This window comes from Podarcis melisellensis, assembly GCF_964234715.1.
Source record: "Podarcis melisellensis genome assembly, chromosome: 9".
NCBI classification, from domain to species: Eukaryota; Metazoa; Chordata; class Lepidosauria; order Squamata; family Lacertidae; genus Podarcis; species Podarcis melisellensis.
The window spans coordinates 14267317-14290951 of NC_138541.1; the positions used below are offsets into that span (position 1 = coordinate 14267317).

General features: G+C 45.3%; 1 protein-coding gene across 6 annotated transcripts in view; it reads left to right on the forward strand.

Annotated features, from left to right (window-relative positions):
* The window catches only part of ARHGAP24 (Rho GTPase activating protein 24), a 361105-nt gene that overhangs the window by 296968 nt on the left and 40502 nt on the right, over window positions 1-23635 (forward strand). For 5 of the 6 annotated variants that reach the window (XM_081924955.1, XM_081924956.1, XM_081924957.1 and 2 more), the window contains one exon: window positions 1650-1772. In XM_081924955.1, the coding sequence (XP_081781081.1) occupies window positions 1650-1772 (123 nt within the window). Of the gene's footprint in view, window positions 1-1649; window positions 1773-10992; window positions 11444-23635 lie in introns of those variants that run through there. The other variant, XM_081924958.1, reaches the window with a different exon arrangement.

Below are 23635 nucleotides of genomic sequence, written 5' to 3' on the forward strand. Positions count from 1 at the left end.
AGGAGTGCATTTGAAGCAGCTATCATTTGGAGTCATTGCCGGCCGATGTTCCTGGCAGAACTGTAGGATGACAGAGCAGGATATTGCTGTAGAATCTGTAAATCACCCCTCAGGCAGGCCCCAGCTATTAATGGTTGATTCTTTTCTGGGAATGGCATTTGTTTACTCATTTCACGCAGTGCTTTTACGGTGAGTCTTAAGATGACTCTTAAACCAATTTCCTCAATACTGAGTGTGTTCCATGTATGGGACTTCAGTGAGAGCTTAGTTCCTATTCATCGGTTGCTACCTTGTGCATGATGCTGGGACCCAGATGTTAGCTAAATCACAAATACCTTTTGCAGTTTCAGTCGTGGTGTAGTGGCAAATTCAGAAATCACCATCATAAACTTTATTGCGCTAGCCAAAGGCCATGGCTAGTGGCCAGCGTCAAGTCTACTAAAATGCTTTGTTACATAGGGCAAGAGGTAATTGTCATATAAAATATACAAATTAAATCTCTGAGTCCCTTTTGCAGGGGGGTTATCTAATTCTTTCGCCCTAATCTTCCTAGCTGCTAAGGCATAGAGAGCTGCTTTGTAAGTTACAAAGTCCAAATTCAGAACTGCGGGGTCCCTTCGTGGTCATTACAGCCATGCCCCTTCCAAGATTATATAACTTTATAAGATTATACAATAATCCTATAATTATACAGTAATAATAGTTTGGTGTGCACTGCAATTATTAATGCAGATCTCCTTTCAAAAAGATCGGCTATTTTCTGTGCACATACTGTACATGGGCAAATGCTTGCAGTACGCCAATATCTTCCATTTAGGAGCGACCTAAATATGTGAAGTTTCATTATATGTCACTACCACAATCACCACCGTGTTTCCACCTCCAGATTCAAACACACACACACACCAGCATTTAAGCCAAAAGGGGCTGAGTAGCCCACTGATTTCATTTCCAGAGAGGGCGCTGTGATAGCTTCTTGCAGCAAAACCAAAAGAGTTTTCTTGTTTGTTTGTTTGTTACTGTTTTAAGTGTATTTATTTTTAATATTGTGAAAAGTTTAATCTGTTCTTAATGAAATCTGCTATCTGAACCTGGGATTAGCTCAGTGGGTAGAACATGGGACTTTTAATCTTAAGGTTGTGGGTTCGAACCCCACACTGGGCAAAAGATTTCTGCATTGTAAAGGGTTGAACTAGATAAATCTTGGGGTGCCTTCCAAGTTCTACAATTCTATTATTATATCTGTACTTCCTTATCTGTGATATTCTGCTTCTGTTATTTTTCATTTTTATTTATTACATTTATATCCCACACTCCCACCAAAGAAGCTCAAGGTGATGGAAATGACTCAACCCCTCCTCACTGCATTTTCACAACAACCCTGTGAGGTAGGTTAGACCAGGAGTTGCTGACTGGCCCAGTGTCACCCAGTGAGAGTCATGACTGAGGACGCATCTGCCCTGTAGGGAGCTACCATTCCCCCACAGAGTGCAGACGGGGCCTGAGTGGGGATTTGGACACTGGTCCCCCAGGTTCTAGTCCAACACTCTAACCACTACACCATACTGCTACCCACTGTGGATTGCATATGAGAATCTGGGTTGCAAAGTGCGAGTGTTCCTTAATGCAGGTTCCCTCTTCTCTCATAGGTGGAGACAGAGAGCGGATGACAGCAAACCATGAAACATACCTCCTTATGGCAAGCACTCAGAATGACATGGAGGACTGGGTGAAGTCTATCCGCAGGGTTATATGGGCACCTTTTGGAGGAGGTGAGTACATCCGTAACACATGCAAATTTATTTACTTGTTTTAGATTACACATGTGGCTTATTTCCTGCACTGCAGGGGGTTGGATTAGATGACCCTTGGGTCCCTTCCAGCTCTAAGATTCTATGGTTCCATTTTGATGAGGAGCAGACAGAGAGTCTTGCAGCAATGAAAAGGGAAGTGAAATGAATCAAATAGATTGCAGAACTCCGGCGTTTGGCAGAGAAAAATAGCTGCTCTCATTTGATTCCGTGTGTGCAAGAGGTTTGCGGTGCTGCAGCCAGTAAACCACTTCACTAGAGATTGCATTGCTACAGCTCACTTCTACACGTACAAAACTAACTTCCAAGTATATATTCCTCTGCAATCTAGAAAATGGGCCATACTTATTTGGATGCCATGTATTTGTTTGTTCTATATTGCCGAGAGAGGCAAGTAAAGTTGTAGATAAAGGTAAAGGTAAACCCCTGACCATTAGGTCCAGTTGCAGACAACTCTGGGGTTGTGGCGCTCATCTCGCTTTATTGGCCGAGGGAGCCAGCGTACAGCTTCCGGGTCATGTGGCCAGCGTGACTAAGCCGCTTCTGGCGAACCAGAGCAGCGCACGGAAACACCGTTTACCTTCCCGCCGGAGCAGTACCTATTTATCTACTTGCATTTTGACGTGCTTTCGAACTGCTAGGTTGGCAGGAGCAGGGACCGAGCAACGGGAGCTTACCCCATCGTGGGGATTCGAACCGCCGACCTTCTGATTGGCAAGTCCTAGGCTCTGTGGTTTAGCCCACAGCGCCACCCGCGTCCCGAAGTTGTAGATGGATGTTAATAAAGTTGTAGACAGGGTGCCAGTGTTTTGCACCTGTTTCGCCCTGGCAGTCCAAGTAATAAAGAGGCCACTGTTCGCCCCCGATGGGGCCCTTTTACTGGGGCTTGCAGGTAGCACACTCCCAAGGTAGTTTTCTGGGCTTCTTCAGTGATCTGATATCAAAGCCTTGATACGTATATTGATATTCAATTTCATAGAGAATACTATTTCTTGGCTTAAGCTTAAGAGACTGATTTGCTTAGCTATACATATCAAGGCTTTGAGATCAGACCAACTTCACTAGCATCTCTGGGTATTGTGAACAACACCTAACTTACCTTTTGTTAGTATCTTCATGAACTTACATAAAAAGATAAAGAAAACAAAAGACTGAGCTAAGCACTTGCAAAACCCATTGAAATCAGACATTATAAGTTCATCTTAGGTTGGATAGTTCCCAAGTCTGTGACTTTGCATAAGGTTTTGTATTTTTCTCAGAAGATTGATAAAGAATGTATAATCATTTTGGTAATTATTGTGTGTATATTAGTCGCCACCGTGTTACATGAGTCGTATTACTTCTATCAGCAGCACAGGTTGCCTTTTTCTAGCATGGTTCTGTACTGCCTGCACAGCACAGCATTTTCTTCCTAAAATAGCCGTAGTTTCTGGACTTCAGTACAAACTACCACAGTTGTGAAATCCATTTACCACCTGTTTGGCAAGAACATTAGTCTAGAGAGAGCCTCTCCCAGATGTTGGCTTCTCCCAGATGTGGAACTGACCCCTCCCTGCTTTCCATTTGCCAGCAAGCAAAGCCTTTTTTTCTTGAAATAGACCTTTGGCTGCTAACTGGGTGTTGTGGCAACATCTTCTGAGACTGAGTGTCACATGTGCGCATGCTTTTGAATGGTTTTAAGTGGTTTTGGTGCTTTTACTAGGCGTACTTATTTAATTGCTTTTTGTGTTTAGGTTTATTGTATGCTTTTATTTGTATCGTCAACTAAGGTGGTGCTGTGGTCTAAACCCCTGAGCCTCTTGGGCTTGCCGATCAGAAGGTTGGTAGTTCGAATCCCCGCAACGGGGTGAGCTCCCGTTGCTCTCTCCCAGCTCCTGCCAACCTAGCAGTTTGAAAGCACACCAGTGCAAGTAGATAAATAGGTACCACTCCGGCAGGAAGGTAAACGGCATTTCCGTGCGCTGCTCTGGTTTCGGTGTTGCGTTGTGCCAGAAGCGGCTTAGTCATGCTGGCCAGATGACCCAGAAAAACTGTCTGTGGACAAACGCCGGCACCCTTCGCCTGTAAAGCGAGATGAGTGCCGCAACCCCAGAGTCGTCTGTGACTGGACTTAACTGTCAGGGGTCTCTTACCTTTTACCTTTAATTGAATCTGTTTTAATTTCTGCAGTGAGCCTCCTTGGTCCTTCACTGGGAGGCATGCGGGATATAAATTAAACACGTCCGTTTCCAGGGTTGTATGAGTATCATTTGGAAGAAGAGGTCTGCATCCGGCCATGTGGTTCTGCATTTTGCAACCTGACCTCCCAGTAGCAGCCAACTGGTTTCAAGAGGGAAGGACTCCTGCTTGCATGCTGGCTATTCCACGAGGCTAGATAGAGCATCCAAGTCAAAGTAAATAAAACAGAGATTTCTGGCTTGCTCCCAGTGATGTTTAGCTGTGAAAATAAATGTCTGGCAGTTCAGCGGCTTTGCTTTGTATTGTTTTTGGAGCAGAGGAGGAGAGCAGAGTTGCAGCTGAAAAACTATGTTTACTGTTGGGAAATCACCCTCTCCACTTATCAATTAGACCCCAGGGGGGCTGTAGGAAATTATCATTGTTAACAGAGCCTCCATGGGGATCAGCACAACATGCACACTCCCTACCCGACATTTAAAGGCTATGAAGTTTTGCTTAGGAAGGGGATTTCAGCCCTTGGCTGGTGGTCCTTTCCTATGGCACCGTTTCAACTGGAGCCCTGCCCAGAACTACCTTTCGATGTGTCTGCAGCTGTGTCTTGGATGCTCTCGGGAGGCGGAGGCAGGAAGACACCAGCTGAAGGAGGTCCGAAACACATTGGAAATACATTCCACTCTTCTGCTAGGAATCTGATGTCTGCGTAGAAAAAGCCCCCACACCCCAAAGAATGTTACACTCCAGCAGCAATGACCTACAACTGAGAGTTTAATAAAATTCTCTCCAGAAGGTCAGATTCTTGCTGTAGTTCTCAGGCTCGGTGGAAGCGATTCCTTTCTGGTTCGGTATGCAGTATGACTTGTTTCTTACGGGGTATGTTGCTAGCAGCCCATTCTGTGTGTTTGGGGGGCCTCCAGACGGGCAGGAATTCGCAGGAGGGATTCTACAGCATTGAAATATACTCGGAGTCCTGTAGTGATTTCATGCTCTTTATTGCAGCTTGTAAAACAGTGATTGAATTCCCTCCCAAACCTCCGGCTTTTATATACATTATTTACACGAGTCCTGTCTGATTGGCTGATTCTGCTTCCCTCCTGGAGCCTGATTGGCCTTTTCCTGCAGGCCAACCGGTTGTTGCGTTCTACGATCCTACCAGCTTAATAGGCTGATTAACTTCCTCCTGGAGCCTGATTGGTCTTTTCCTGCAAGCCAATCAGTTGTTGCATTTTAGGGTCCTGCTTGCCTATTGCTCTAGGATCCAAGCTTAGTACATAACAGGCATACTGGGAAATTTAGGCTTGTGCAATTAAAGTGAAGAGAAGAGAAGAAGAGTTTGGATTTGATATCCCGCTTTATCACTACCCAAAGGAGTCTCAAAGCAGCTAACAATCTCTTTTCCCTTCCTCCCCCACAACAAACACTCTGTGGGGTGAGTGGGGTTGAGAGACTTCAGAGAAGTGTGACTGGCCCAAGGTCACCCAGCAGCTGCATGTGGAGGAGCGGAGAAGCAAACCCGGTTCCCCAGATTACGAGACTACCGCTCTTAACCACTACACCACACTGGCTCTTTAAGTGGGTTAAAGCAGAGTTTCCCTAGAGCAACGCATCCACGTTTAAGAAGAAATATACATTTTGGAGTTAGGAAAGTGACAGGGAAATGCATTGAAAAGTGTGGAATGAGCACATGATTTGCAGGATAGATAAACAGCCCCCACTCAAACCAGAAGGAGTGCTCAGTGTTGGATAAGCTCCGGCGCCAAGGGCCTTCTAGCGGTTCTCTCCCTGCGAGAAGTAATGTTGCAGGGAACCAGGCAGAGGGCCTTCTTGGTAGTGGCACCCGCCCTGTGGAATGCCCTCCCATCAGCTGTCAAGGAAATAGACAACTATCTGACTTTTGGATGACATCTGAAGGCAACCCTGTTTAGGGAAGTTGTTAATGTTTGATGTTTTATCGTGTTTTTAATATTCCGTTGGGAGCCGCCCAGAGTGCCTGGGGAAACCCAGCCAGATGGGCGGGATATCAATAACAAATTATTATTATTATTATTATTATTATTATTATTATTATTATTATTATTATCTCCTGCAAACACATCCGAGGGAATGCTCAGGAAGGAGTGGATATAATCTAACCTCCATGTAAACTTTGTGCAAGCAAATCAGGATTAATGTTTGATAAATAGGTTGTTTGGAGGAGCCCTTTGTTGTCTTGGGTAGGTGTTTCATTGAGTTTTCTGTCCCTGGGAAATGAAGTTGCCAAGTCTCAAAGCAGTTTGAGGCATTTTTGCTGCCAGCAGCAAAGTACAAGATGGCATCCTCTTCGTTTCACACACGTAAGCCAACTGGATTAGCAGTTGAGTCTTAACACTATCAGTGCAGGGTAGTACCTTCCTCCACCACATCTGAAGGCTTCGGGCTTGTTTTGCAAATGAAGCCTGGTGCACTGTCCTCCAGCAACTTGCTCCCCCTCCCAGCATTTGGTGCCTTGCTCTGCCAGAAGGTACAGTGGATGCAGTGCTTCTGGCAGTCATTAAAACCAGGACTTCGTTGTTATATTTTTATCCCGTTCTTCCACGAAGTAGTTCAGGGCAGCAGCATATGAAATCCTTTATGTATTTTTAAATATACTGCTTGCACGCCAAAATGCCTTCTAAGTGGTTTACAACTATATAAAATCGATTATAAAAACATGCATAATTGAAATGCGCAGTAATAAGTCCATCAGAGCACTAAAACATCCTCAATTAAAATATACAGTAAAACAAGCTGGTTGAAACGCATGACGGTTAATACAGTGGTTTTTTGTTTTTGTTTTTTAACGCAGTTAAAGCACTAAGACCAGAAGTTCACATTCCTTTGGCCCAGTCGCTCTCAGGCTGACCTACCTTACAGGGTTGCTGTGAGGCTAATAATAATAATAATAATAATAATAATAATAATAATAATAATATATTATTTATACCCCGCCCATCTGGCTTGGCTTCCCCAGCCACTCTGAGCAGCTTCCAACAAAATATTAAAATAGTGCAATACATCAAATATTTTTGTTAGTAGTATTGAATTTTGTCATGGGCAAAATGAACTTGCTGGGAGAAGCACCACAGAAGCAGGTTTCCCCGCACCCATACATGTTTGTTTGGCTCTAGAATAATGTCTGAAAAGTCGTGGCTTATACGTTGCTTAGAATTATGCCGACTCAATGTCCTTTTAGCCCTTTTAGCAACTCACTGTGAGTCACCATCTTGGAGAAGTGCAGAGAGAAGCCATTGGTTGGGCACAATACAAATAGAGGTATTGAATCCAAAAGCTTTTAGTGGTTTTGGAGTTCTCTTATAATGGGTAACTGTTGGCAGAAGGCCCGACTTTCATTAGGCACATTAAAAAGTATCCTGGTGCACAAGGAAAGTCTGCTTTGAAGTATTTGCTTATCTGTTCTTTGTGCCGTCCACTCCTTTTGAATTTGTGAGCATTGTTTGGGGCCGAGCTTGCTAACCTTGCTTACATGCTTTGTGTCTTGCCAAAAGCATTTTCCAATTCAGTTATCCTCAGGACTTGTTGCAAACAGATTCCAAGGCCACCTCCCTGCATCCCCTGTCCAAGGTCTGGTGGCAGTGGAGACAGAGAGAGCCCAAAAAGGCCTGCTTGGGTCACAAGCTCACTTGTTCTGCAGGTCTGCCTGCACCTGCCACCTGTCTGGGCCTTCATCCTGCCGCCTAATAATAATAATAATAATAATAATAATAATAATAATAATTTTATTTATACCCAGCCAAGACTGGGCTCAGGGCAGCCAATACCAAGTATAAAAACAATTGATTAAAAGACAGCTTAAAAACAAGATTAAAGTACAACATTAAAATGCAGCCTCATTTCAGTGGAAACTCAAATCAAAAACTTTCTGGGGATGAAAATGGCAAATCTTCACCAAGGCCAACTATCCAAACTGGTCCTACGTGGTCCAGAAAAAAGCCAGGGAAGTCCTCAAATAGGAGTTCCATCACAGAAGGGGGGGGGAAAGGAAAGAGGGGGAAGGGATCAAGTTGATTCCAAGCCAAAGGCCAGGAGGAACAACTGTCTTACAGGCCCTGCAGAAAGAAATCAGATCCTGCAGGGCCCTGGTCTCATGAGACAGAGCGTTCCACCAGGCTGGAGCCAGTGTTGAAAAGGCCCTGGCTCTGGTTGAGGCTAATCTGACTTCCTTAGGGCCTTGGACCTCTAGGGTGTTGCTATTTATGGAGCTTAAGGTCCTCCGTGGGGCATACCGGGGCATCACTGTGGTCTGCTTGTGGCAGTAACAGAGAAAGTGCAGGAAGGCCTGTGTGGCCTTCCCACTTGTCCGCTTGATACCTCTACTGTGCATGTGCATTTGTTTGACAGCATGATTACGGCTGAAGGCAAATCTGGTATGGAGACCTTTTAACCCCAGCCTGACTTCATCGTTTTCAGCACTCTTTCTGCTGCGGTTCAGCTTCTGCTAAAACTTACATTGTTCATCTCGCTGCCTGCAATGGCCAAGACTAACACAATTAACCGTGCAATTAATTTTAACGGAGGGGAAGCATCAAAAACAATGCAGAAAACGATGCCATTCAGGTGTGCCAAATACGTGTGAGAGTGCAAAGAGACATTTTATTCCCACTCTTGTGATCAAATGCATCCTCCCTTAATTAAGATTGCACTCTTAATTGACAGTAGCATGAAGACAAAGAAAAGGAAGTTGTTCTTCCACACAACACATATTAAACATGCAAAATTCTCTACCATAGAATGCGGTGATGATCTTGATGGCTTTTTAAAACAACTGGGAAAATTCATGGAAGATAGATCATTTCATGGCGATTACCCTTGAGTGTTATATGCAACTTTTGCATACAGAGGCAGTAAGATCATTGCAGAGGCATTGTTGGCATCTGTGGGGCTTTGGGTCTTGATGTCAAGGACCCCCTCCTTTCCTTCTGCTGGTTTCCCTCTTCCCCAGTTGTTTGCTTCCAAATAACAGATACTGAGAACAAACAACAGAGAAGGCCGTCTGTCTGTATGAGTGTGCAGAGGCTAATCACCTTTAGACTGCTGTCCTAGATGGACTTTGAGCTGATTCAGCATGAAAATTCTTATTTTCTGTGTGTGCATGCATCAGAGTTTTTTAAGATGCTACTTTATCCTCTACAGGTTCTGCCTTTTGACCTTTTTTCATGTCTACAATTAAGCTGGAACTGTACGACTTGATCTGTTATGCTGGGGTGGAGAATCAGTGGACTTCTTAGTGAGACTGCAACTCCCATCATCCCTGACTTATTGTCCTTGCTGGTTGGGGATTCTGGGAGTTGGGATCCAGCAAGACCTGGGGGAAGCACATCCTTGCATTAAGGTGAACCGCCCATGTATTATTGGTTGCCTGACAGGAGCTAGCCAGTCTCTTCCTTCCCCCATTTTTACATAGCAAGCTTTCTGCTGTAGGTTGCCCTCCGTGGCTGTTTGGTGGACTGCACTTGACCTTGATGGGTCAGGTCACTTGTGCAGGTCACTTGTGAAATTGGGCTTGCAGCAGAAGACTGAGGGAAGTGCAAGAAGAAATAATAAACTCAATGCATACATGCACTATTGTTTGGTATTCAAAGCACTACACACAAGATCTGTGTGTGCGTGTTCTTTGGGCAATGTGACACTCTCGACATTTGTCAGACTACAGTTCCCATCAACCTCATGGCCTGTGATCCTCAAAGTGGTAGTCCAACAGCATCTGAAGGGCACCGTGTTGGCTATTCCTGCTCTAATATTTGGAGTCAGCCTTCTGGGAGGCCTCGTGCAGCGGCAGAGCTTACTGAACAGGCAGCTCTGCAAATTATTAACTGGTTTATTAAACTTGCAGTAGCACGGTGGGGGCAGGGGGCTGAGAGCAAAAGACTCTCCTGGGCTCACATTGCTTATGAAAAAAATTAAATAGAAAATGTACAGAGAAGTAAGCACAGCCTTTTTTGATTTTTAGTAAAAAAACAAACAAACAAACCACCAGAAACAAAATCCAGTTCCCCAGGTGTTTGTTGGTCAGTTAAACTCCTTTCCCGGTTGGATTTGAAAGGTGACTTTTTCTTCTTCTTTGCCATGGCTGTTGAAATAAGAGAGAAACGGGCTTGGATTACTCAGCATGAAAGTAGAAATAACATGGAACTGGAAGGGGCGAAGGAAAAGATTAATGGGGCTGGAGCGGGAGGGAAGAAAGACGCTCATGTGAGAGGCAGAAGGGTTCTTAAGCTGCCACACGTGACTGTTGTTTGAAGTCAACTCAAAGTCAACATTAAAAAAAGGAAAAGAGAGAGAGAGAAAGAAATCAACCTTGTAGAAATCGTACAAGCTCCCTTTGCCTCCCTCACATTGTTTTGCTTGCACCTGCTGCATTCGTGCAAAGGGCTTGAGCAGAAGGCACTACGGCAGTAGTAAGAGAAGCAACAGCAGCAGCAGCAGCCTTTGAAACACTTGCTCTGAGAACAGTTGGCACGGGCATATCTTGCGGGAGGCGTGTATTCCTCAGCAGATTCCCAGGAACTTGGTGGCTGTGCTGCTCGGCTGCTGAGCTGCTCAGCTGCTGATGCCGCCGGGGCTGATGCGTTTGCCGCGGGGAGTCGAGGGAGCAGGAGGAAGGCAACAAATCATCCAGACTATCAGAAGGGGAGGCGTTTCCTTGCATAATAATTGGGGAAAGAAGAAGCCCTTTGAAGATCGTCCGTAATGGACAAATGTAGCCTTTGGGGAGATGCTGTCATTATTTTTGTCCCCCTGCCACATATGCAGAGATAAAAAGGAGTCGGCGAGGAACATCCAAGGCAATCCTTTGAAGCCCCTGTTTCTGGTCATTGTTCTCATCTTCTGCTCCCGCATTGCTATTTGCTGACTTATCCCAGTGGAATCTATGCCCTGCCTTCCGCATTTGCTCCACCCTTTATGGTTCCAGCTGAGAAGAAGCACCAATTCCCCCCGCCAGACCCTGCCACAAGACCCCCCACGAGGCACCTTTCGTGGACGATACACCTTTACGTTGAAAGTCTTTTGTCGGGACGTGGCATTGTCGCCGTTCAACGGGAAATGACATTTTTTGCAAGCTGGAGGAGCAGGGAAGAAGGAAAGGAAACTACCTGAAATCACTAGCAAAGAAGGGGTGATCCCATATCTCCTTTAAAGAGCTCACTGGCCACATTCCACCAAGACCGGGAAGATCAGAATTTAGGAAGCTCGGGGAGGAGATGCCACTCAAAATAGTGATAACTGTAAACGATGGATTGCAGTGTGCCATCTAGAAGTGGGTTTTAGCACATGCTTTTGGGTTGCGACTATTTCTCTGGCCTGCATGATGCCCGAAGACAGGAATACGGGGGTCCGTGCCTCAGGTGCCTTAGCATCATCCCCCTTTGTTCCCAAAACTACCTACAGGAGAATCAAGCGGTGTTTTAGTTTCCGCAAAGGTAGGTGCAGTTTGTCATTGTCATTGCCTTTTCTCTCCCCCCGCTCTCCGCTTCCAGAGCCTTTTCTGAAAGGTTTGGGGTTGTGAGGAAGAAGAGCTGTTGTGTTTTGAATAGAAATTCAGAAACAAAGGGCAAGCAACAATAAAAGACGCCAACGCTTGCTAGGCTGGTTTTATTTATCCTTGATTTGTTGTTGCACGGTTACTGAGTTTTTCTTCTCCGGTCTGCAACCCGCAACTAGACATTTTTTTTAACGGCTCCTATAGGGTTAATTATTTTTAAATTGCTGTGCACCAGTGCTAGCAAAATCCGTCAAGCACCAGGGATGCTGGCAAACCAAGAACACTTGGTTCCGCTTTAGCGTGGAAGAGGGCTAGAGGTCCAGCTGTTAGAATTGAAAGATGTCTGATGAGCTAAATAGGACTTGCAGTACACACACCTGATTCTTTCCCTGTTAACATTTTGGTTTTTTGCAGTGTGGCTTCTGCTTGCTCGCTCTTCTTCTGCGGCTCCATTTCACCTGCCGCAGAAAATGTCTTCAAACTTGTTCCCCCACCCCTTTCCTGGAATGTAGTGCTTCTAATCAATGTGTAGGATTTTCACTGGGTGTGTGTGTGCATGCATGTGTGTCACAGCTCAGCTGGTGGTCATGGAGGAGGGAAATTGGTGATACCAAAGAGAAGAAATGACAAGATTGCAGGGTATAAGAACATTAGCAGAGCCCTGCTGGACCAGACCAAGGTTCTCTCTGCTCTATAGTATCCTGTTTCCTGTAACAGCCAGACAGATGTTTCCTGGAAACCCACAAGTGAGGTGTAAGGGCAAAAACCTTCCCACATTGATTGTCTCCAGCACCTGGTATTCCGAGGCACCATGCTTTTGCATTCAGACATTCCACTTAGCTATGTTGGCTAATGAACCTTCAAGATCAGAGGCAGTTCATCCTTGAGTGCGCAGTATTGTAAAATATTTATACGCATCAATTCTGAGAACCACAGGAGGTCTTTTCGCAAGGATCCGGGAAACACTCGGTCATCAATATATGGAGTTGTGGGAGGTAGGGGGGAGATGTACATAGGAACCTGCTTCGGGTCAAGGGTGGCTTTGATGAATGCTTTACTGCTAACCTTATACTTCTCTCATTCAGTTTGTTGCCTTTGGGAACCTTTGAAGAGGTGAAGATAAATCAATGGCTGTGAGCCAGTTCCCTCTGGCCGCTCAGCATGTGGCGAGGCATTTGGGAGGGGGTTGGGCAGATTGCATCACGCATGTCAATCATTTGTCAAAAGGACAAATTGTGCTTTTACATGCCACTGCAAACTGGCCTTCTGGGGCTTGGGCACATTGTGCAGGGTTGCGGTAGTGGGCTTGTGACAAACTATTCAGACAGGCCTCTTTGTCACAAGTGTGGGAGAAACTATGGATAAGCAAAACTCTCCCTCTCTGCCAAGAAATGTCGGGCATCTTCACAGCATTCCTTGACTGCCTTTGAAAAACCTGCAGGTATCTTTTGTCTTCCAAGGTTGCATCCATTTTTGCTTCTCGGAAAATTCAGTGGCTACCTGAATGTGAAATCACCATCAGAAATTTTAGCCTCATCAAGAATTATTTTCGTTTCCCGTAATTCATGTCCAACGTCATCTTTGGTGAAATTTGTTTGTGGAATTGAAGTAAACAGGTTCAGAGCACCTGCTTATCAGATTTCTAAGGATGGTTTTTGGTTGATGTTGCACGAATGCATGGACCATATTCTTGGGAGATTTGCAGCCTACTGCATGGTGCCTTGGACACTGTCCATTGAGAACATTGGAGAACAACCAGTCAGCTTTAGGTTTGCTGTGCACAGTTGTAATAAATTACTCCTTGAAGTAGGGTGTAATGCCAAGGTGACTTTCCAACCTCTCCTATGAAAAATGGCGTTTGATCTGCCAAATCTGAACAATTATTGTCAGTACTTAACCTGCCATCTCTCAGCAAGGTAGAATATGGCAACCCAACTTCTGAATTCTTTTGTTAAAACCGTTTATCTAGAACAACCATTTATCTAGATCAATCAAGATTCAGAACAGAAAATTGAAGAAAGCAGAGAATTGGAATAAATGTACAGTTCTCTGAATGGAGAGCTGTAGAAATTGGAGAACCCCCAAGAATCAGTATTCGGACCTGTGCTTTTAAACTTGTTCATAAACAATCTAGAATTGGGGTGAGCAATGAGGCAGCCACGTTTGCTGTTGATACAGAACTGTTCAAGGTCACTAAAACAAAAAGAGATTGCAAAAGGGTCCCAAAGGACCTCTCCAAACTGAGTGAATGGATGGGGAAATGGCAAATGAAATTCAGTGTAAGCGAGTGTAAAGTGATGCATGCCAGGACAAAAATATATATCTTAATTTCACATTTACGCTCATGGGGTCTGAACAGGCAGTGACTGACTACGAAGGAGGCGGTGGGGTTATAGTGGACAGCCTGATGAAGATGTCGACCAGGTGTGAAGCAGCTGTGAAAAGGGCAAATTGCATGTTAGGGATCATTGGGAAAGGAACTTGTTTGTAAAACAGTCAATCTCATAACACTAGAATACAAATCTATGGTGTGACCACATTTGGAATACTATGTGCAGTTCTGGTTGCCTTGCCTCGAAAAAGTTTATTGTAGAGTTGGAAAAGGTTCAGAAAAGGGGGGCCAAAATGATCGAGGGGGTGGAGCCACTCTCCCATGAAGAAAGGTTGCAGCGTTCGGAGGTTGTTTGGTTTAGAAGAAAGATAGAAATTTTACCATTGTGCATGGCACAGAGAAAGTGGAACCTAGAGAAAAGTTGTTCTCTCTTTCTCATAAAACTAGGACTTGTTGACATCCAAAGAAGTTGAGTGTTGGAATCTTCGGGGCAGATAAAATAAAGTACTTCTGCAAGCAGCCCATAGTTAAACTATGGAACTCTTTTCCACAGGAGGCAATGACGGCCACAAACCTGGATGGCTTTGAAAGAGGATTAGACAAATTCATGGAGGACAAGGCTATCGATAGCTCCTAGCCATGATGGCTATAGTCTACATCCACTGTCGGAGGCAGCAGGCCTCTGAATACCATTTGCTACGAATCATAGGTAGGGAGAAGGGACGTGGGTGGCGCTGTGGGTTAAACCACAGAGCCTAGGACTTGCCGATCAGAAGGTTGGTGGTTCAAATCCCCACAACAGGGTGAGCTCCCATTGCTCGGTCCCTGCTCCTGCCAACCTAGCAGTTCGAAAGCACGTCAGAGTGCAAGTAGATAAATAGGTGCCGCTGCAGCGGGAAGGTAAACGGCATTTCCGTGCGCTGCTCTGGTTCGCCAGAAGTGGCTTAGTCATGCGGGCCACGTGACCCGGAAGCTGTACGCCGGCTCCCTCAGCCAATAAAGCGAGATGAGCGCCGCAACCCCAGAGTCGGCCGCGACTGGACCTAATGGTCAGGGGTCCCTTTACCTTTACCTATAGGTGGGGAGAGTGTTGTTGTGCTGATGTCCTGCTTGCAAACATTCCACAGGTGTCTGGTTAGCCATTGTGAAAACAATATGCTGGAACAGCTAGACCACTGGCCTGATTCACCAGACTCTTCTTTGGTTCTTAAGTTAAGTGCTCACGGCTGGCATATATTTATATCTTGTTTTTCCACCCAGGATCTCAAGGGTGTGTATATTTTCCCCACCTTCCCCTTTTAACAGCCCTGCGGGGTAGGCTAGGTTACGTTAATATATGTACATAAGCAGCAGTTCTTGTCAATAGCTGTAGTGGACCCAATCCGTATACCGTGCACCAGGCCCAAGAAATCCTGTTAGCATCCCTTGCTATCCCTATGGGGTAGAGAAGGGCAATTCTGTCAGTTTCCATTTTTCTCCATTTCTCCTCTTCCCAGGCCTCGTTGCAATTCTGTTCTCCACATTTCCATGTCACTTTGTGATATGTGTGTGTGTGTAAAAAATAAAGTCCTCATGAAAATTCAGTGGCGATTAATGTGAATTTCTTCTCCTAATATACACATGTTGCAATGCAATTTTGCCTGATGTACACATTTTTGTTGGGCAGCTCCCCTGAAAGTACTGCATTTTTTGAATTTTGTTTTCACTAAACTATTTTTATTGACGCTTTACCCCAGTATTTGCACTTCTTGGCTGGAAGACCGCTTTACAAAATTCAGTGAACTGCGAACTTTGAAGGGTGACTGTCTTTGGGTTCTTGTAGTGTTTGAGGATGTGCAGATTGGCTGAGTTTGTCCTTAAATGCAAGCCAAATCCAAATTCTTCCCCATCCCAAGTATGAAATCCCCAGAGGGCAGCCTGCATGTTCCAACTTGTGGGGAGATGTGAAAGGAATAAGATGGGAATCTTCTCCGTATGAAAGCGTTTCAAGTAGCATTCTAGAAGTTTGGTAGACAGGTGAAATCTTAATACCACAGCTGAACAAGAAGTGATGTTTATTTGTACCTGGGTTTGAGAGCTTTTCACTTATTGCTGTCCATCCTCACGCTCTCTGTTCAGACTCATCTCCCATTTCTGCTGCCTGAACTTCCCACACCCTCCTTTGTACTGTGCTAGTCCCAGGAGAGGTGGAAGCGGTTCTTAGGCAAGCGCTACCTCTTCACTAGAAGTACACAGCAGAGATGTGGAGTGGTTGCTAGGCACCCACAGTGCCACACAGTTTTTAATTCTTTCTCTCCATGTGCCAGAGGTGCCACTAGCTCCAGCCAGCTGAGGGGAAATGATGGCAATGCCAGTGGGCTCTCTTGCCAGCAGTAGGACACAGTTACCTGGCCAGGGCACCAGGCCCATTCATAATATATCTATTGGAGGAACAGTATGTGCTCTTGCCTTGCATCTGACGTGTTCTTGGCTTCTGTTATGCTTCAGCCATAACTATTCATGGAATGTTCAGAACTTGGTGAGAATATTAACTGTTTCATTTGCAGACAGTCAGTTCTGCGCTCACCCCCGCTTTTTAATTTAGCCATTCCAGGCATCTCAGGGAGGAAAAAATGAGAGACTGTCAGCTGTTTTCACCCTTACATAGTTCAACACTGTGACCTTCTGTTCTGAAAGCAATAGGAGCGAATGAGGGCACCTTCCCTTGGGGCTCTCTCCTCTGTGGCTGTATAAGAGGAAGGTCAAGAGAGTGCAACCAATACACCTTCAGACCCCTTCAAGCCACAGTTGCCAGTGAGATTGCCTGTACTGGCCAATCACTCACCCATTACCCGGCCTGGAGTGATGGCAGGTTATGCAAGAAGGAAAAAATATCCCTCTTTTTTCAGATGTCCACTTCCCCTTTTTTGGAAGGAATGTGCTGAAATGACCCATTCTCAAGTCTTCCATGAGCTCCAAGGAGGTTGTGTTTCTTTCATCAGCAAAGAAATGTCAAACGGCATGGACTAAAACAACAGGGCTGCATTGGAGCATTGGGCAGAGATGATAGCATAGGATGATGAAGAGCAAAGCAAACACTACATTCTAGTCTCATTTTTCCTGGGATTAGGAACTGATAAGCAAGGGACTTTAAGAAATGGAATTGGTAATTTGTTTTTTGTTTTTTTGTCTCTGGTAGGATTGCCATAAAATAGTATTTAAAGTACAGTTGAGCCAAAGATTCTTGGAAGAGCTTCTTTGGAGAAAAATTCTCTCAAAATGATGCTAATAATGATTGGTGGGGTGTTGATTCCCATTTCCCTCCACAACCCCCAGAATAACACTGTGCTCGGGGCATTGTGGGGTTTACAAAATGGCAGCCAGGCTCCAAAAATTGCACAGTTGGTTCTTGCGGCAGCAGTAATGCAAACCAAAAGCATAAGAATAAAAGCAAATAAATCGTGCCATTGCTTGTATGAGTCGTCTCCCGTGAAACTGTTTTGAAATTTCCCCCCCCCCCTGCAAAAAGAGAAAGAAATATGCATTCATTGGAATGCAAATAGGAATACAATGCATTGCTACAATGGGTTAGACCAGTGGCTGCATGTAAGTAATGCAAGGGGAAACTGGCCCTCCAAGTGTTCTTGGACGGCAGCTTCCATCAGGCTTCAGCCAGCATGACCAACAGTCAGGGTTAGTGGGTGTTGTTATCCAACAACATCTGGATGGCCATAGGTACACCACCCTTGATTTATACCAGACTAATTCAGGAGGAACCAATGGTTTTTCTGGAATACTTGGGACCTGTATTTTCTTCCTCCAATCTGCTGCCTTCACTGGATCACAATAATAATAATAATAATAATAATAATAATAATAATAATAATAATAATAATAATAATTTGTACCCTGCCCATCTATAAGAAAGTAACAGGAGGGCATGTGGAGGACCACAGGCTCCCTGATGTACCTAAACATTGTCTTCCAATAATGGTTTCCCAGATTCAGGTACTTAGAGGCATGAAAATATAGGTGCAAACTCCTGGGAGTCCTGGATGCCTGAGCACCCACAAAAATTCCCCATGAAGGGGCCAGGCAACCACATATTTCGGTGTCAGGGCCATGCACACTGTATGGCACCCACAGTCGCGGGGCCAATCTGGCATTCCAGCATGAAAATATGGCCTTCGTGAATATTTTGCTATCCTCGGTGCCTCCGTCAAGTCTTTTTGAAATTCCATTAATGCTAGTGGCCATAGCAACATCATTGGCAAAATTAGTTCTGCAGATCAATTGTGCATTGTGCGACCATGTGCTTCCTTTTGTTTGTCACCTCTGCGTTTAAGTGCTTGTGATTACTGTATCTGTACTATTTCCTAGTCATTTATTCTGCGGGAGGGGGACTTTCTTAAGTACCGATAACCATTCTCTTATGGGAGGAATTAACAATCAGGCTCACCCCCCCCCCCACTTTACTAACATCATCTGTCATTCCATCTCCACCTTTATCTGGATTGAGATAGCCTGGCCACTGTCATCCATGCATTGATAACCTCAAGTCTGGATTAATGCAATGTGCTCCGTGTGGGGCTGCCCATAGGGTCTGGTCCAGAATCTCCAGCTAGTGCAGAATGGAATGGCTACACTACTGATTGAGGGCAGATGACCATCACCATAGGACACCTCTGCCAAAAACATCTGCACTGGCTGTCCAAATGCTATTGGTCTGAGTTCAAAGTTCTTGTGTTGATATAGAAAGCCCTAAACAACATGGGCCCAGGGGACCCGAGCCCCTAAACCCCAGCTTGATTCATCTGGAGGAGTGCTGTTCCTTGCTCCCCATGTTAGAGGACCAACTAGGCTGTCATGAGCTGGAGTCAGGTGTAGGTCAGCAATGAAACAAAAAAGCACCCAATGTCAGTGAGGTGAACTCTTTATTCAAAGAAACAAACCAGCTCATTCCTAGTGGTCACAGCAACCCTTGGCAGTAGGTCTTGCCCCGATGAAGCAGTTGCAAGGACTGAAGTTCCTACTGCTCTCTAAGGCTCCTCCCCCAGTTTCTTCCCCAGCAGTTTAAGACTCTGTTGTATTGTCTCTCTTTGCTCCTCCCCACCTTCATTTATCTGCATTTTCTGGGAGACCAAGGTGGAGAGGAGCTGGTTACAGCAGGTGGTGGAGACATCCTGGCTTCTTCACCAGTCTGACTCATCTTTGACTCTTAGCCTTCCCCTCCTTTCTGCCTCTGATTCTGGACTGCCCTCTGTCATGGACTCCTCCTGCTCACTAACCCCTGTTTCCTCTTCAGCTTCCAACAACTCCTCCCTCCTCCCAGGCTGCTCCATCTTCTTCCTCTGACCACTCATCAATTGTCCCACCACCGGTCCCCAGGCTCTGAGCTATCTACCCCTGGGGGTTCCCTAGCTGGCACCTCCCACCATCCCTCTGCTTCCAGCAATTCCATGACATAGGCTCAGTTAGAAGCAAGGCATTTAGTGTGGATGGTTCCATTCTAGGAGACACCCTTCCAGCAGAGATTCGACAGCCAATCCTCTCTTTTGACTTCCAGGTGACTTTTGAAGAAGGCATCTCTGAAAATAAAATGCCGAATTGAGAAACATCCAGGAACATTGGCATTTTCTTTATACTGGTCCCTCTCCTTCAGTATGGTCTACATTGACTGGCAGTAGCTGTCCAGGCTTTCAGGCTGAAAGTCTTCCCCAGCCATACCTAGAGATGCCAAGGGTTGAACCTAAGATCTTCAGCACGCAAAGCAGAAGCTCTGCCATGGAGCTACAGACCTTCCCTATCTGAGCCAAAGCAAAGCTGGGAGCAAAATAATGTTCTCCCAGAGCCTGGGAAGTCTAATTCAATATAGCTAATCCATAGTGCTAATACCACAATTAACTTCCTCTCATGTTGCTGGCTGCTGCATCTTCTCTGCTGCAAAATATTATACTGCTTGTAGCATCTGTTAAGGGCTCGTTTCCTACCCCCTTGCAGTAACACTGATGGTCTTCTTTGTGTGAGTGATGGTGTGTGCGCGTGGTTTGTTGTTGTTTTGCTATGCTGCCCCCAAGCAGATGGTGTCAAGGAAGGAGTCTGTACTGTGCAAGAAATAATGCTGACACCTAATATTTCTTCCTTTTCCCCTTGCTTCTGTTGGTTTTGCAAAAGAGAAGTTAAAAAGTGGTGCCGTTAAGGGGGGGAGGAAGTTAAATATCTTCAGAAAAAAAGTCCATGCACCTAGGGAGGAGGAGACAGTAAAAACTCACGTAGACTTTTTGCTCTGTTGACTCACAGAGCATGTACAGTGGTACCTCGGGTTACATACGCTTCAGGTTACAGACTCTGCTAACCCAGAAATAGTACCTCGGGTTAAGAACTTTGCTTCAGGATGAGAACAGAAATCGTGCTCCGGCGGCGCAGCGGCAGCAGGAGGCCCCATTAGCTAAAGTGGTGCTTCAGGTTAAGAACAGTTTCAGGTTAAGAATGGACCTCTGGGACGAATTAGGTACTTCACCCAAGGTACCACTGTAATGTTCCTGCAGCCGTCTTACCTGAAAAATTCCAAAACCCTTTCATAAGCAGGTAGTCATAGAATTGTAGAGCTGGAAGGGGCCCTGAGGATCATCTAGTCCAGCCCCCTGCAATGCAGGAATATGCAGCTGTCTCATACAGGGATCGAACCTGCAACCCTGGCATTATCAGCACCAACTGAGCTATCCATTCAGCCTATGTTATAATACTTTATTATGAGAACATAAGAAGAGCCTACTGGATCAGGCCAATGTTCTATCTGTCCAGTCTGGCAGTCTGTTTCATGATGTCCAACCAGACCCCTGCAGGGAACACGCAAGCGGGACCTGAGCAAAAAATCCCTCTTCCCTTCCCTGTGGTGTCCAGAAGTATTTCTACCTCCAACCATGAAAGGAGACCATAACCATCATGGCCAGTAGTCATTGGCAGCCCTCTGCTCCATGAATTTGTCTAATCTTATTTTAAAGCCATGTTGGCCATTTCTGCCTAATAATAATAATAATAATAATAATAATAATAATAATAATAATTTATTTATACTCTGTCCATCTGGCTGGGATTCCCCAGCCACTCTGGGCAGCTTCCAACAGAACACTAAAATACAATAACCTATTAAACATTAAAAGCTTCCCTGAACAGGGCTGCCTTCAGATGTCCTCTAAAAGTCTGGTAGTTGGTTTTCTTTTTGACGTCTGGTGGGAGGGTGTTCCACAGGGCGGGTGCCATGACCGAGAAGGCCCTCTGCCTGGTTTCCTATAACTTGGCTTTTCGCAACGAGGGAACCTCTAGAAGGCCCTTGGCACTGGACCTCAGTGTCCGGGCAGAACGATGGAGGTCCTGAGAGAGTGAGTTCCATAGTTCAAATGTTTGCTGCATGAAGAAGCACTTTATTTTATCTGTCATGAATCTTCCAACATTCAGCTTCATTGGACATCCCCAAGTTCTAGTGTTATGATAAGGTTGTAAAGACTGCAGAGAGAATAATTGGGTGCAGTCTTCCCCCCTTGGATCAAATCTATGCTTCCAGGTGCCATAAGAAAGCTGCAGAGATAGTGCAGGATACCCCAGAAATGTTCTCTTTCAGCTTCTGCCTTCTGGAAGATTGTACAGGGGTATAAAGACTAGGACTAGCCGCCTGAGAAACAGTTTCTATCCAAATGCGATTTTGGTTTTAAACACAGTGTAAGGTGTTCTCTATGTGAGTATATTGTATTCAGTTATGGGGTATCAGAGTTTTTGGGGGGCTAACCAGGCTGGGATAGCTGGGATAGCAGGCTTGTTCATTTTTGAATGCCTGATGTAGATTTTTTTCAATTTCGTTGTTCTGTATGGGACAATGACCATAAAGATTATCATATCATATCGTACCGTATCATGTCGTATAACAGGGTATTTACAAACCACAAAGAGCTGGTATGGAGCTGCTGTCCCAACACTGGTTTCTCTCCAGCTTATCTGACTGAAGTAGGGTGAAGGTGAGGTCATGCACCAACAGAGCCCTTCTGGTATTTCTGCCAGTACATCCATGCAGCTTTGACCTCACCCTGCCACACCACAGCCCCCATCAAGGTATGATGAGAGGGCAGCTCCGCAGTTATGGCCCACCACACTGGCTACTACTGGGACTTTATATAGCAGTTATCCCATTATTTCTCCATGGCAACCGTGTGAGATAAAGCAGCCTGTGAGCGTATGAGTGAGACTCTTAATCTTAGGGTTGGGGGTTCAAATCCCACGATGGACAAAAGAGTCCTGCATTGCAGGGGGGTGAACTAGATGACCCTCATGGTTCCCTTCTATGAGTCTATGAACCAGTGTGCTTTGTGGCCTAGCTTCACTTGGACTCCAGGTCTTCCCTCTAGAGGTCCAGTGTTGTAACCAGTGCTTTCCTTCTATAAAAACTGGTGCCGGCACTCACCATGAAGTTGTTACAGTAAGTGCTACACTTTTAACCAGTGGTTTTCTTTTGGGGGGAAAGGGGGGTGCTGGTACTGCATACCCTTGAGTCCCGCCCCCCCAAGAAAGAAAAGCACAACTGCACCACACTAGCTCTCTCACTTTTGTTAACAAGCAACTCCCTTCTAGAGGATTGTTGCGTGAAGCCAGTGTGCTGTTTGAGTGTATTCCATTGCATGCATTTGCAGCAGGAAATTTCCCCAAGGCTGCTTCCTCCTTCATGTACACACGGCAGATGAAGTTGCACAGTGGCAGATTTACGTGATGTAGAAATTTCATTCTGCGCGAAGCCGAACTGACCTATGCAGGCACCCATTCATTCTTTGCAATGGGTGGATTTTGCGCTTGTCCTTAGCGATGAGAGTCATTTGAAATAATCACTGTGGCAGTCTGCTATTGGGCGGTGTGTGTGTGGCAATTCTCTGCTTTATAACCCACAATCTTTCATCTTGCTTGTGTAAGCGAAGGTTCCAATCTCCTGAGTTTGTGGCTGTCTTAGTGACAAGGAATCGTATTTCCAATTGCAAAATCACAGAATTTTGTAGAGCTGAGCCAAAGTGAAGGGAGGGGCGAGTGTATTTCGTTAACATGCTTGCCCCCCCCCCCACCTCAAAAAAGCAACTTGTCTTTATTGAAATAGAGCCCAGTTACCCATTTGAGCTTTTTAGTATGCAGAGTGTGTAGCATATGGCCTGTGAATTTGACTAGACAATAGACTTTACCTGTTGCAATGGTACACAGAGATGCTTGTAGAATAAAAACAGAGTAGAAAGGACATAACTTGGGTAGAAAAAACTTCCAGTTCTAACCTCACTAACTAGTCTAGAGAAGACAAAGGCAGGCATGCTTGCTCCTTTGTTCTCAGAGGGCAGATCCAAGGTGACTTCTCATCTTGAGATTGAAAAGAAAGGTGTGAGGAGGAAGTTGTGAGCAGGATGCAACCAAAGACATTTTAAGCCTAATGCTAAAGAGATAGAAGGGTCGGCCAAGAGGGATAGTCTGGGAATCTGTAGGTCCCTCACTCTGTTTGTCTTAACCCTATACCAACCACTCTTCTGGAAGCTGAGTTGCACTCTGTTTAGCCATCTTGGGAGGCTGTGCTCAAAAGGGCACAGATGTGTTCGCAGTGGGGAAAAGGGAATGTATCCCCGTCACATTGGCAAATAGTGACAATTCCATAGTTTTGTGATTATCAAATGGCCGCCATACACAACGTGGCAAATGGAGAGGTGATGCACATCTGGGATTTATTGCCAGCTGTGGAAGCAGAAACTAAGCCTGGGATTTATCACGACAAATTATAAATATTGTTACACACCACCCCAG